Source organism: Anas platyrhynchos, chromosome 3 (genome assembly GCF_047663525.1).
Source record: "Anas platyrhynchos isolate ZD024472 breed Pekin duck chromosome 3, IASCAAS_PekinDuck_T2T, whole genome shotgun sequence".
Taxonomy (NCBI): domain Eukaryota; kingdom Metazoa; phylum Chordata; class Aves; order Anseriformes; family Anatidae; genus Anas; species Anas platyrhynchos.
Genome location: NC_092589.1, coordinates 30434445 through 30449916, shown reverse-complemented (window position 1 = coordinate 30449916; position 15472 = coordinate 30434445). Strand labels below are relative to the sequence as shown.

At 34.0% G+C, this 15472-nt stretch overlaps 1 protein-coding gene across 3 annotated transcripts in view; it reads left to right on the top strand.

The window, feature by feature from the left end:
- Positions 1-15472, top strand: part of AKT3 (AKT serine/threonine kinase 3) — a 152896-nt gene that overhangs the window by 97543 nt on the left and 39881 nt on the right. For all 3 annotated transcript variants that reach the window (XM_027453844.3, XM_027453846.3, XM_021271259.4), the window contains exons 6-8: positions 5481-5612; positions 10111-10176; positions 11827-11895. In XM_027453844.3, the coding sequence (XP_027309645.1) occupies positions 5481-5612; positions 10111-10176; positions 11827-11895 (267 nt within the window). The remainder of the gene's footprint in view (positions 1-5480; positions 5613-10110; positions 10177-11826; positions 11896-15472) is intronic.

Sequence of the window (15472 nt, the reverse complement as noted above, 5' to 3'; positions counted from 1 at the left end):
AATCTTGCAAAACTATTACTTTCCTCTTTCAAATCTACGTATTTTAAAAATTTGTTTGCTCTGAGCTTGCAACTAGATTCATGACTGCTTTTGTGAACATTATGTAAGCAAATTTTGGGCGAATGAGTCTTTCAATTTGACTGGCTTGCTGCCCTTAGCATCAAGCCCATGTCTGTGATCAGTTGAGCCAAGATCCTCCCTCTGTGTGTGGGCAAAGGGCTCCTTTTATGAGCTGGCTTTGTTCAGGCTCTGATGGTCTCTCTCTAAATCCAGCCTCTCAAGGAAGATCAGAAGTATGGGAAAAAGTTACCTCTTTTATGCTGTTTATGGTCCCATAAATTTTTAACTGTTAGAAGTTATGACCTTTTACGGTTGCTAAGTATTCTTTATCAGTAGAACTGTTGGCCTTTCTTTGTGAGGGAATTTGATAACTTTATGAATGAAGATAGGGAAGGTTCTGCCCATCTTCTACATAAATTGTGTGTTAAATGCATTTTTGTTTTGTGTGTGTGTGATTTTTGTCATTTTTCACTGCTTTAGCACAAAGGCAGTTTCTTTGTGTGTTTTTCCTTGATGGTTGTCATAGAATTATCAAAGTAGATATCCTGACTTTCCAGAATACTGACTGTGATATTTGTGAAGTCTTCTCTTTAGTTGATGAAGTAGCAGTTGTGACGGTAGTGGTAGTAGCAGTACTAGGGTACACTGTACAAACATTGTAATAGTGTTTGGATCACAATCTTACATGTATGTTGTACCAGTTAACAAAATTAAAAAGAATAATTTGAGAATGCTCTTTTACAGAGTAAGTTTCAGGAATTCCCGAAGTAGGATGTGTGACCTTGAATGTATTTCTTTCAACTTGATGGAAATAAAAAATTGTTGGTGTGTTGTTTTTTTGTTGTTATTTTTTTGTTGTTGTTTGGGGGTGGTTATGACCAGTCAACAGTGAATTTCCATTGTGATCCAAGTTGCGCTTGTACAGAGAGGGACATAGCAAAGCTAATAGATTTTTTTTATGCATGTTTATGCATACTCATGCATGTACATGTGCATTGGACTTCTGTTTTTTCATAAATTGTAACTTTCCCTTGTTAATTACTGTAGCTTGCTTTGTATCTTAGTCTTGGAATCCCAAGTGATAAATATGAGTGGAAATAGTTTTTGTGGAAAGGAAACAATCAAAACAAAAATTCTAGGTTACAGTGAAAATCCATCTGTATTTTCATTGTTTCTTACTTAATTCTCCTAATGGTCCCTTTGTATTTTGAGGTAGCTGAGAGGGATTTGTTCAGGCTAAATTAAATTATTTTTAAAATTGTCAGTATAGTTGGTGATATGTAATATACAGAATGAAGGTTTATCATGAAAGTCTATCTTGAAGAGGTTTAGATGAATTTGTTATTCAAACTCCCTTCTATCCAGCCTTTTTTAAAAACATATGTGCTATTTCCTTTACTTATCTCTGTATTTTCCAATACTTTCCTGTAAAAGATATTTTAATTCAAACAATAAATGCACTGATTATATTTGCTACACGACTAGAAATAACTATGTGCTCCTTCCATTTTGAAAATCACCAACCTCAGATTGATTGCCAGTGCCATTTTCTCAATATAGATAAAAAGCTACTACTAATTATTACTTACACTTGATATTCCTGTTGGTGATGGGAAGTAGCTTTTTAGATTGATGGTAGTGCTTTCTAATATAGACAGCATTTTCCTCTTGCATAAGGCACCTGCATTCCACCAGCTCTCCATTACTTACTGAATGTTTTATGACCTTGTGAAAATGTCCTGCATTTATATAACAGGTTATTTGTAGAGCTAAGAAAAATAATTTTATGAACAGGATCAAAGATTAAATAGGTTATGCTATTAAGGCAGTATATATTGATTTAGAACAATTTGTTAAAGGTTGGGAGCTTGTGACTGAAAAATGTTCACATATGCCAGTTCAAAATCAAAATCCATGTATTAATATTATTGTCTGTCCTCTAATAATTCTTGCTGTTTTACATTAATTACTCTTTGCATTGTTTATCAGGATTATAACAAGTCGTGTGTATTTTCCTTTTCTCTCCTAACCAAAGAAGAAAGCTCAAAATTATTTAAAGTTTGAGTTTGCAGGAATATGACTGGAGACAGAATAAATGGAAGAAAAATTTAGAACCTTGATAAACAAAAGGCTAATGTGTTGAAAGGATGCTAGTGCCATAAAAAGCACTTTTAATTATTAGTTGGATCAGTATTTGGAATAAAAAAGATCATAAAATATTTATAGGGAAGTAACTATTGTAGGTTTTGACTAAGTATTAAAAAGATGTACAATTGTAGCTGTATGACATACTTTCCTTGAACTTGAGCATCGTTTATGTTTTGGTTCTAAAGTCTGTGCATGATCCAAATCCTAGAGTTTACTGTTAACAGAAGTTTAATTTTGACAGGAAAATGTTTCATAATTCTTTATTTTGTAACCACTGATACACAATGAATGAAATATGAGCTTCTTGTATTAATAATAAACCTATAGATGCATTAATGATAGACCTGCATTTGTACTTACCTATAATTTTCCCAGTTTTGTGCATCACTAGTTGTAGCACATTTTATTAGTTTTTGAAAAAGTCGATCATTTAAGGTGATCATTAAGTCTGTGGTCATAAACTTCAAGTTTTCTTGTGTGGATTTACTTTAGCTAAAAAGTACTAGTAAGTATTTTAGTATTATCTGAAAGCCCTGTAACTCATATTTCTCTCTGGGATAAAATGGAGTTTTATTCTTCCTGATGTGAATTGTTTTTGGCAGCAAAACCAGACCCATCAGTGCAAAATGTTTGTGTGTTTATGTGTGAGCCGAGAATGAAATTCACCAAGGTTAGTTTGCTTAGCAGCTACCGAACTGACATTACATGGGAAAAATATATAATTTCTCCTGATTTAGCAAGACAATTGATATGTGGAAAGCATCTTTAATAAAGCTTTGCAACATCCAGCTATTCAGAAGTTACCTGAACTAGTTTGTTGAAAAATTTTTAAAGCCAAAGAGCTTTTAAGCTGCAGGACAAAGACCTCCAAACGAGGGAATTACAGCACTAATGTGTTGATGAAACTTGAGTTCTAACCCCTTTCTGAGCAGATTTCAAACTGACTCAGGGTGAGTGACTGCATAAATTATTTCCACAGTTTGTTGGCAGGACTGGAACACAGCAACTTCAGATCTATGGTAACAGTCTCAGCACTTAAATTTAAAGGAATAAATGATTTTAGAGGTAAATTTTGTCCTCTATTCTTTCCCACGGGAGCAAATGTATTTTGCTGCCAGTATTTCTGACTGCATACCTGGGAATATGCCCAATAACTCTACACTACTGGAATGCGTACGGGATACGCAGACACTTTTAGAGGTGTTTCTAGTAGGAATAAGGAAAGTACTAGTTCTGTTTCGTAAGATGCAAATAGAAGTTTATCTAGAATGCCATTGTTCAAGAAAGCTACCTGAAACTGCAACTGGTGTAAGAAAGGGATAGTAGGAAGGTGAAAAGAAAGGCAAGATCTTTTCTTTTCCTTGTACATAACAGAATTAAATAGATTTAGCTTAGTGAAACTGAAACTCAGAGAGAATATAATTACTATTTATAAATGTTTGGAGGCATATTACTCAGTAAGAAAGAAGGGGAGAGTTATTGATACTACAGGGCAGTCAATAAAAAGAAGAGTTGAATACATGTGCAGATTGTAGAAAGAAGTTCCAGACTGTGAGACTGTGAGTGTCTGGAATAGGCTTCCCATTGGAACAGTGTAGAAAAATCAGGAAGAATCATGAGTAATCTATACTTAAATCATGCTTAATGCATTTGTGACAGGGGTTGTATCATCTATGACAGCAGAGGCCCTCTTTTCAAGTTGGAATCCTGCCTGGTATTCCCATCCATAGTAGCACTGGAGCTTAGAAAGTGCTATTCAAAGGATGTATTTTGTGCATTTGCTTCCAAAATAAAATGTCAATTTGATTGTGCCTTTAATTAATAATCCTTTGTGAAAAACAGGGCTTCCTTTGGAGAATCAGCCGAAGCACTCTTGTGTAGCTTCTGGAACGGTTAGCAGAATTAGAATTTCCTTTCCTTAGAGAAGATGGGTGTTTAGTCAGCAATAAGGCTTATGGAATTCAAAGATAATCACATGAGCAGTAAAAGAAACAAGTCTAGGGTCCACATTTATCTGCTTCTCAACCGCATACTTCTGGCAAAGTTATTTTTAGGAAGGTGACTTCTCTTACTTTTTTGGTATATCTCCTACCTATTGAGATGACTATTTAAGGTGTAGCCAACAGTATTCCTATGGAATATACAACATTTCTGATACTCATTAAGATAAAATTTTCACTTTTTGCCTGGGTGGCTGTTGTGGATATATCCTGTCGATAAGCAAAGTGAACAAATGAAGCTTGATGAGAAAAGGTGTTAGAACTAGAATAACTGTTGTGACTACCTTTCTACTACAGCCAAATAAGTGTGAGAAATACATGCTTGCCCAGGAGCAACCCTGCAGTACATGGGTTGTGTTGTCTTTCAGAGCTTTTAACTGCTTTCCTCAATGCTCCTGGGTACCTTAACAGGCTCTGTGTGCTTGTGCAGTGCTGCACCCAAACCAGTAACACAGTAGGCTGAAACAAGCATTGTGGAAACCACTGCGATTTGGTCCTGAGTTGGCCAAATAAACTGTATTGTCAATCCAAGGCAACCCTGCACAGAGCTACTCTGCAGTTGCTGCGTTATGCTTCCCAAATGGACTCAAATTGTCTGGTGATGGAACCAGCTCTTGGATGCCTGTGGCTGTAGTATGTTTACTCTGCAAAACTCAGGCAATACTAGACGCTTGACAATTCTCTATAATGGTATCACATGAAAGATTAAAATTTGACACTTCCTTCTTTTTGGAGCTGTATTTATCAATGTAAAACCCATGTAATAGTAATCTATACTCAGAGTTTTAGAAGTCAACCTCATGCAAATGTCACTGTATACTCTTACTGGTAGAATATTGCAGCAAGGGTTATATATATTTCAAAAAAAACCCCACAACAGTAGTGCAGTGTCTGGTGTTATGAAAAGCCTGCTGAAATGCTGCATTATTGTGGTAGTACAGGAGTTGATGAGCTTTTTTAGAATTGCAGAATTCATGAAATGCTGGTATAGAATAAGGTTTTATTTTATATGTGATTTCTAAAAGTTGTGTGTGTGTGTGTGGTATACTGTGCAGTATTTGACTTTAGGGAACCGTACTAATAGTAGTGATCAATACATCTTTATGGTTTAAGGATATAGCTATTATGAGCTTAATCATAGAAGTGTACCTATTTTTGTAAACTGGTCTTATTATATTGGTAATATCATTTGATTATATGCAGAAACATTTTTGTATATATTGGAACTGCATAACAGAAGTCTTGGTAATCCTTGTTCTTTGCTCCTTATAGACAATGAATGATTTTGACTATTTAAAACTACTGGGCAAAGGAACATTTGGCAAAGTTATCCTGGTCCGAGAGAAGGCTAGTGGGAAATACTATGCCATGAAGATTTTGAAAAAAGAAGTTATTATTGCAAAGGTAAGGAAGGTTATAGTTTTAATATTATGTCAGTTTTTGAATGGAATAATCAACATCCAATACTTAAGGTGTATTTGATTTTTGATGGTAACTAAGTTTGACAGAAATATATGTGCAAAGAAAATGAGTGAAATATACTTAGGTGTACAGATTTTGTATGCCTTTTTCCACTCTCCTATAACCTAGAGTGTGCAAAGGCACTGAGATAATTCACTGTGCAGGAAAATAATGTGATCAAAGTTTAAAACAAGAAAAAGAGCATTGTAGGGTATATTGTACACCTAAACATTTCCTAAGTGATCTGCAAGTTTATTCAGATAAATACAGTTTATTTAATGGGCCTATGCTCTATTTTTGCTATGTTAGATAAGAAAGCTGTGCATGGGAATAACAATTTAATTGTTTCATTTTTTGAGGAAAAAGAGAAGTCTGAAGCTGATGTCTGAAAAAATCATTTAACTGGAATTGTCCAGTCGCTTACACTTGATTAGAGTAGCATTGTTAGCTCTTGTGGTTGGTTATAATTTTACGCAGTTTAAACTTGAAGATCATGTACTCTGAGCTCTATTTCTTGAAGTTCTAGAGTTTTGAATCCTGTTTGCACAAAACAACTTGAAAATAGGAATGCTACACACTGTTGTTATCATTATGCAATTAAAATAATCCCAATTACTAATTTAGGTGGTTTTTGAGGGATATGGACCTAATTGAAATTTTTTGAATGCTGGAGGCTAAGAATACTGTTATTCCTAAAGACTGAATGTGAATGGCAACTACTATGTATTATGTATATTTTATTTTAAAATATTCTTCATGTTTTTCCAATTTTTCTGTTGACCAATGGAAAGAGAGCTTACAGCGTTCTACAGGCTATCTCTATGTTCATTTGTCTGCCTCTCACTCACTATCTAATAGCTTTTGAATGTGTTGATCATTCTTGATTAAATTTGATAGAGGAATAGAAACCTCAAAGCGATTACGTTTCTTTGAGCTTCATGAAAACCAGCCCCTGTGTTGCTTTTTCATCAACTTGATTCTGATCTAAACCTCATGATTCACTGGAAAATGGTAGATTCCTTTTTTTTCCCCATGAGGGTGATAGCAGTTTAGATAGGTTGAAGATTTGCTCAAATTACAATTGATGAAGAACGGGATTTCCAAAAATCAGTAAATGTTATCTCAGTTTGTTTTCATTAACATGAATAGGGTCAATATCAAATTAATGTTGTGTGCATTTGGAAGCTTAATAAAATAATTAATGCTCAGTAGTAAGATTAGTGAGAAAGTGTAATTAATCCTTACCTTTTCCTTTAACAGTATTGAAAATTATACCAAAAAGTAAAAGTAAATTAGTTAAATAAGAATTAAAATAGATTTTTTCATCACAGTGTAAAAAGTCTCTATAGTAGTATACTGCAATGCTATGTATACCTATTAACATTTTCCTCATAGATAAGCTCTTAAGTCTATCTCCACAAAATTAACATATGAGGGAAGCTTTTGAACTTGACATTTCATAAAATTGAGCAGATACCTAAATAACTCACATTCATTTTTAAAAATATTTTTAATTTGGGATATTATAAAATGCATTTACAAGTAATGTTCTGTTCTCCCTCCTTTTTAACCTGTAGTCTGAACCTGAGAATGAACTTTTTTTCCACATCACCAATAAAAAAAATTATTGCAGACTAAATTAGATCACTCAAGATCAGAAAGATCAGTGGCAAGTCTGTTCAATTTATTTTCATGTCACTGTTAATTACAAGACTGTCCATCAGATCTTAGATAAAGTGTTTTATTCAGTTTTGCTATATCATTGTTAATTTTTTTTCTTACCTTTTCACTAACTCCTTCATTAATAGATACACTTCATACTTTAAAGTGGCCATTTTTGTTGAAATCTGATGGTGTTGAGAGTCATCGGTTGGGTGAAGACATTGAAGTTCCAGTTTTAGCAGTAAAGCAGAACTTTAACACAGACCTCCTTAGTAGTTTGGAATTTTGAATTCCTTCTTTTTCAATAGTGACACAGAAATGTATTATCCTTTGCTTGGTAGAAGATATCAATGTCATATAGGTTGTCTTGGGTTGTGAACTAAACTGGGTACTTAAATTTTTCAGACGTACTGAAAAATTTTATGAAATTAATGGAATAGAAAAAAATGTAGCAATAAAAATGTAAGTTGAAGTTTACATTGTGTTAAGATTTATTTTTGTTAGGCTAGAAACATCCACTTTAAGTCCTGTGGTTCTTAGGCTTTTTTTCTGATGTCGCCTCCAGCCTTTCTCCTTTGTCTTCCACAGTCTGAGCATCTAGAGTATGTGCTGGGTGTGAAGCACAGAGCTGCAAGGTGCAAAATAAGGGTGCAAAAGTTTCAAGGCAGTTCTTTGAGGAGCATATTCCTCTTAGACAGGGGCCCCAGATGAGTAATTTGGGAATTATTAGGAATATTTGTCTATTAAACAATAGAGAGAGAGGGTTCTGTGAGCACCACTCACTGCTGGTGCTCACAGCGGTAGCTGCTACCTCCTGTTGAAACTTTCATGTCTTTCTCAACAACGCAAGACCCAGTCCATTCTCTGGCTCCAGCACCTTCTTAGCAGTTGCACCCTTCCTCCAGTTCCTCCACCCATCTGGAAATTGTTCATCAGGTCAGTTCACAGCTTTCAGGAAACACAGCTGTATATTTAAGGGAGAGAGAGTGAAACTTTTTTTGTTTAGTCATATATTTTAGTAAACCCAGTGAATGGGTTTCATGTCCCCCTTACCCCAAAGGGAGAAATATCCACAAAGCAGAGGATGCAATTTATAAAGTTATTTCATATTGCCATTGTTCATATGGAAAACTTCTAAAGATATGCTGAAAAATCTTTAGACTTTCTTTTTCCTTTGAGTGTTTTTTTTTGTTTTTCCTCCAGTATGTGGCTGTCTGTATTAGCTACACTCAACATTACGCTGTTATTCAGCTAAATGGCATCATAATTTATTACTGCTAATTCTGTTGTTATTTTTTAACTTCTTATTTTGACAGTTTTAAAAGTATAATTTAAAACTCCTGACATCTGTGTTTACTTTGGAGTTTAATAATACCTTATCTTCAGAGCAGAGCCTGATAAGCACATACAGGACATTAATGTTATATTGGTATTATTTGTAGCAATATTAAAGTATGTTCTGACTAAACAAATTTACTTATGCAGAGTTATGACTGATGCTTGAGTCACCAAGTTAGTCTTTAGTTCAGTCTAATACTCAGCTGATGCTTAATGCCACAGTAAATGTCAAAAAACAGCCTTGTGCTTCTCAGGCTTTTTAGATCAGGACCCCAGCAGCCTGGGGAGAGGGGGATTCCCAACATGTGTTACTCAAAGAGCAGCATAAAACAACCATATGCATATAATATGAACTTCCTAAATTTACTGTCCTCCTCCCTGTCCTCAGGAGCTGCACAAGCCCTCTTCTGTGCCATCCTCTCCTGCTCGCCCCGCCAGGCCTGTGCCTGTGCTCTCTGCAGGCCTGGTGGTGATGGGCTATACCCTGTCTCCAGGACTTTGCTCCCTCCTTGGAGGCTCCTTCCCACCTCTGGTGTGCCTCCTGCCTGGGGACGGCCGTAGGTGCAAGGACAGGCAAGCTTCCCCAGGCACAAATACCTGCCGGGGCCAACTTAGTTTCTTTTCCGTTTGGAAGGGGCTTGTGGTAATCCCTGCCGCGTAGGCTGAGGGACAGGAGAGCACGTCTGTCTTGTTCTGAATCGCCCAATTTTCAAAATCTATCTGGGAATGAGGAAAGTCGTTTCCTGGATGTTTCCCATCTTGTTTGGAGAAGGTCTGCATCCTTGGGGAGGGAGAGTAGGCACTGCTAGCGAAGCACTTCTCCTGTGGCTTCTGTAGGATTGCGTGGGGGCTGAGGAGGGCTTTTGTGTGGTTTCTCTTTAATTTTGTCTGAATGATTTTAAACAAAAACAAACACCAAAACAACGTTTATAAAACAGAAAAATGTTGTGGCTATTCTTACCATTAGGCTAAATTAGACTATATTCTACAGTTGCATGTCAGCTACTAACTGTGTATGTTTCGTGCAAATTGATTCAGCTTGTGTGTACATTGTTCAGATAATGCGCATCAGAATGGCGTTTTCTGATGACTACATTTTTAAACTATCAAAACAGATATTTTTTTTTTTTTTTTTTTTGCCGTGCAGCGGATATAAAGTTAAAGACTTCATTTTAAAGCAATAAAATAGAAGAAAAAGAAAAGAAATTCAAATATGCATAATTGCATGGTGCCAAACTTAGCTTACTTTAAAATGTATTCTCAAAAATTAATTCAAAAATATGAATACTTTTCATTTTTCCTTTAAAGCAAGCAGGTTCATTCATTTTCTAAATCTGAAATGTTGCTTTGTTTTTGGAAGCGTTGACTTTTTCCTTGTAGTTAATTAAGTAGCATTTTATATCTTACTTCAAACCTGCTTCTTGTACTTTTTATTTCTCAGGATGAAGTGGCTCATACGCTTACAGAAAGCAGAGTATTGAAAAACACCAGACACCCTTTTTTAACAGTAAGTATGAGGAACTTAAGTTTTAAGTGCAATTAAGAACTTGTAACAGGTATTTTGAATGACATGGGCATTCCATTATGAACATAATTTATGAACAAGTTTTTTTGAAGTGTTTCTCATGATGATTTATAAAGATGCAACAGCTGTCTGGTATTTACGATATCTTTTATATCTTTTATGTTAAATATGCATTTAACAGTTCAGAAATAAAGTTTTGTAAAGCTTAACTGCACTGAAAGCAAATTTAATTGTAGAATGGAACTGTTGAGGGATTTTTACGATTTTTGTATATGAACTCTTTTAATAAATCTTTTAAAAGTTATTGATTTCACATAGTTGTCAAGGAAGTAATTTTTGCAAAGAAAACTTCAAACTGTTAAGAATTCAATAAAATGATAAAATACCTATTAGTTCAGCAAAAGCAACCCATGAAGCAAGAAAGCTTAAATACCTTCAATATCTGTGTCTTCATGTGGTTAATATTTAATAGAAACAAAATACTGAAGAGAATATGAGAATTTTGATATTATTGACAAATTATGATTAATAATTTTAATTTTATAACATACTTCCTTCTATGGAAGTAATTCTTACGCTCCTGCTTTGATAATACATTAGAAAATCTTTAAATTGATTTCAAAATAAATGACATGTTATTCTGAGATAGGATTTTTTTTTTTTCTCTATTAAAAAAATGAAAGCATGGCATGGAAGCTTCCTCATGTAGAAAAACATAAACCCTTCAGAAAGGAAAGGATTGCATTTACATTGCTTGGCTAAAATACTCTTGGAAGTTCAGTCAATGAGATTTTTAAAAGTTTCTTAAATTAGAATGTAAAAGGTAAGCAGGAGTAGGTGTATTTTCACTGAAGTAAAGCAAAAATGTCACTACGGTTGTATCTTTATATCTTTCTGAGATGAACAAGTGTTTTAGAGACATGCAGTATTTAAGTTATGTGAGCCTCCTTATGATTTTGTTCTATTGCATTTCTTTTTTTTAGGCCAAATCTGCATCTGTAGATTTTCTTTTGTATCATTTTTCCTGACAAAATCAAATAAATTTTGAAAAGTCAAAAATTGTAATTGATAAAAACATTTGTTACAATTTAAAAACGATATGTAAACAATATATGCATTTGGCACTCTGTGTTTTTAACATTACATACTATGCGCAAATAGAAAGTACTTGTTTTGGAATTGAAAGCAAGCTGGAGGGTAAGATCACTTCAATTTTATTTGGAAGAAGAATGAAAGAATATGTACTCTCAATTGTGTAAATCAACATAATAAGATATTAAAATGATGAAAGTAGATGAATGGTACTATGTATGGCAGTAAGAAATGCAGTAGAAAATTTTGTAGTTTAATAGCTATTTAATATTTTACTATAAAAAGCATCCTGTTTTCATTTTCAGTGGACATGTAACAGAGATGAGGGAAGACATGAAGGCTTTTATGTTAATTCATCTCAAGCTCCAGATAGGTTTATTAAAAGAGTGAAAGTTCTCACCAAGAAAGTTCCTGAAAGTTCTCACCAAGTCAGAATTGTCTGCTTAAGAGGATAAAATTAAATTTTGTTACTGTTAAAATGCAAGAAATTGGGTTAATACAAGATGATAATTGGTTTGCTTTTGCTGTTTTCTTTGCAAGTCCTTGAAATATTCCTTCCAGACAAAGGATCGTTTGTGTTTTGTGATGGAGTATGTTAACGGAGGAGAGGTGAGTTTAAAAAACACATTCTGCACTTGTGATGGTAGTGATGTCACTGGGCCACAATTTAAAGGGTGTATTTTTTTTTTTGCCTTTTTTGCTTTCTAGTATCTTGAAGTATCTTTTTTTTTTTAATTATATTAAGAAAAAAACCAACTCTTTAAAGTATTATCTCAAAAACACTTCCCATTCTTGAAAAATTGGACTGTTATATTTTGAAAGATAATTTCACGGGAGAGAAATAATTAAAAATACCTTTTTAATTTAATTTAATTTAATTTATTATTTTTTTTTCTTCATGTTCTGGTACGATATGGTTTTAATACAGTTCAAACAAGCTAAAATAGTTTAGTGGTCTTGCTTTTGTCTTAATGTGAAATATGCATTCTTTTCTTTCCTATAGCCATTTCAAGTACCCAGGAGAAAAGAATGGGGTATTCATGTTTTTCTTTACTTCTTTCCCCTTTGCTTGATATACTCTCTGGAAATTTAAACCTAAGTGCAAAATTTTGTATAGTGTTGTAAACATTTGTTGTCCTCCAGGTGTTTTACTGAAGAGTAGAGTATCAAAAACTCCAGAGTATCAATCAAGTGGAATTAAAAATAATTGCAATATAACAAGAGAGCTTTCATCTACCTTTTGAGTGCCTTTAACTATTCAGATGTTATCTCATTACAACATGAACTAGAGGGAATTTGTTATTTATACTGCATGCTGCATGATAATGTTAAAGGACTAAGCATTTCCTTTATCTTTTTTTTTTTATGAAAAAAAAAAAAGAAAAGCGTTAATTCAGGAATTGTTGCAACATGATGCCATGTTTTACATTATAATTTTGCTGCATTCTCCTTCAATAAAACTGTCTTCAACTGCAAAGCTAATGCCTAAGCACCCACAGGGTCTTGTGTTCCTTGCTTGTCTTGTGTTCCTTGCTCTGGCAATTTCTGGGCCCAGTGTAAGGTCCATTTACATTTTAACTCATCTGTGGCCACCCTATACCATTGGTGGCCAAACATGTTGGTGTGGGTTCTCATATAGGAGGATGTATTGTTCAACTCAGTATGCATGAACCCAGCATCACAGGCATTGAACCATTGCGTCTAGTGACAGTAGATAAAGAATTTCCCTCGATGGTAATGGGATAATAACCTTCTATTGAACACTCAGTTGGCTTATTTGGCGTTAATCTTATATCACTAATACTAAACCAGTGCTACCTACAGGGAATTTTTAAAAGGACTCGTTGTAAACTAGCTAATTCTTCATAGTCATTTCTGTAATCTCAGGAGACGTACTTTGAAAGTATGTTTTAAACAACAACCTTAGAATTTCTGTCAGAAATTTATGTCAGTATCCTTGACTCTGACCCAGGTGAAAGCAAGAGAAATTTAGGCTTCTGCCTTACTACAGTAATAAAAAGTCTATTCAGTACTAGGAACCTTCAGTTTCTCTTCCTATAATTAGGAAAAAGACAGTAAAGTGAAGGGTCCTTGATTTTCATTCTGGAGGAAAATAAGTTGTGTTAAAGTGTGTTACTGCATACAAAACATAAACTTAATAATTTTCTTTCAACTTGAAAAAAATAATTTTCTTTAGCTAAATATATAGAAGCAAAATATTGGGTATTTTTTGAAGCAAATTATTCCGACAGAAATATTGAGTGAAATTTTTCTTATCCTGGCAACTTTTATAGTTTATTTTCTGCTGCTTAAGGACCCAATCTTGAAATCAGTGTTTTTTAGTGTTACTGTTAGACACTGTGGATGAAATGTTTAGCAATGTCTATTGATCATAAACTATGTTACAGTATAAAACTAGGATGATACTTCTGGCATTATGTTTACTTCTGAATACCATTGTTATCTTGAAGGAATTCCATTAAAGTACCATGTGATTACAGTTTAAGGTTTAAGTTAGGAGTATATTACAACGTTCCCACAACCTTTTGGATGCACAAAATGGGTAAAAAAAATGTGGCATATGAATTAATTTACTAACAATGGCTCTGTTCTTGGGGAATGCTTTCAGGGCGTATATTTCCCATTTTTGATTTCTGGTGTTTTGCTTTAAAGGCTTAAATGCTTTAGGAGTGAAATCTATCACATACATTACTCTACAGGATACACTGATTCAGTTGATTAATAAGTTGATTAACTTCCGTGCTTTGGACTTTCAGGATAATTCCACATTCTATACTCTTTAACTAACTTAATTGGTAATTATCTGTATAATAAAATTAGACTCTAAAATTTGTTCAGATGGTTGCTCCACACCAGGATTCTGAATCATTGTTCTGCTTGCATATTTCTTCTGCGGTTCTTACTTCAATTCATTAGTGAGACAGAACCAAATGTTTTGTTGTAATTGAAAAAGTGTTATTACTGTCTAGAAAAAAACAGAGAGGATTCACAAGCTACCTGATGAAAAATAACTGAATATCATTGTAAAATTTGTTATTTTTATGTGGATTGAGTCCTGTTTTCTTTTCCTGAACTCTGCCTAAGAGAGAGTATTCCTTGTCCTTAAATTCTTACAGTCCAAAATACAGGTCCCTGTATTTCTCTGGGTATGAAATTTGCCTAGAAGTTCTATGAAGTCTGAAATGATTAAAAAAAAAAATAATTCAAAGTTTCAAGGATGTTAGTGCAAGTGCTTTGCAAAACAATCAAAACTGTAAGCATACGAGTAAGCTTTAGTACAGAGCTGAGCAAGCCTAATACACAGTAGCAAGAGCCAGTCATGCAACATTCAACGTACTAACTAAGTCACTAACATTTGTAGAAGTTTAACACATTGATTCATAAAGGTTGGGTCTTTTACATATTTGGCGTGCTAGGCTCTGCAGTTGAATATGCTTTTATATTTGACTTTTTATTTTTATTTGTAGAGATTTTTCCATTATTTTTTTTATTAGAAAAAACACCATGGCAACATTGTTATTCAGTTTTTAAATACAGACATACTAGGAAATTTATAGCTACAATCTTCACCGTAACTATAGCACCCTCATGTATGCCATCAAAAATTATGCACAAAATGGCTTTCTTTGTGCCAAAGCTATTTCTACAGCAATTCTACTGACTTTAGCTCACATATTTAATAACTGTAAATCAATAAATAGTGCAAATGTTGGAAGCTCTTTTCATAACCTGCCATCAGATATCTTAATTTCCTTCCCAGACATAATAAATCCTGTCTTCATGTTCTGACAATTGTAAATGGAGCCTGGTGGCCTAATCATTCCAAAACAATAAACTATACAATTAGCTGAAAATGCTGGTGTAATTTCATGGAATTAGATTTTTCTATTATAATTCTTAAGGTTGCTTTAGGATCTTTAGCATATGTGTGAGTGTATGAATTCACTTCTAGCATGCATTATTATACCTAAATAATCATTCTTCATTGAAAACTACTACATATGGTTTGATAACAACTATGGTAGGTGCTATAGTAATACGAAGAATGCTTATGACAACTGACTGTATTAAAATGGTAATGTTTTACTTACAAGATAGTTCATATTTGCCATCAGACACACTGCCCACTCTACCTACTAGGTAAGTAAGGCCCCAGGTTCCTGCT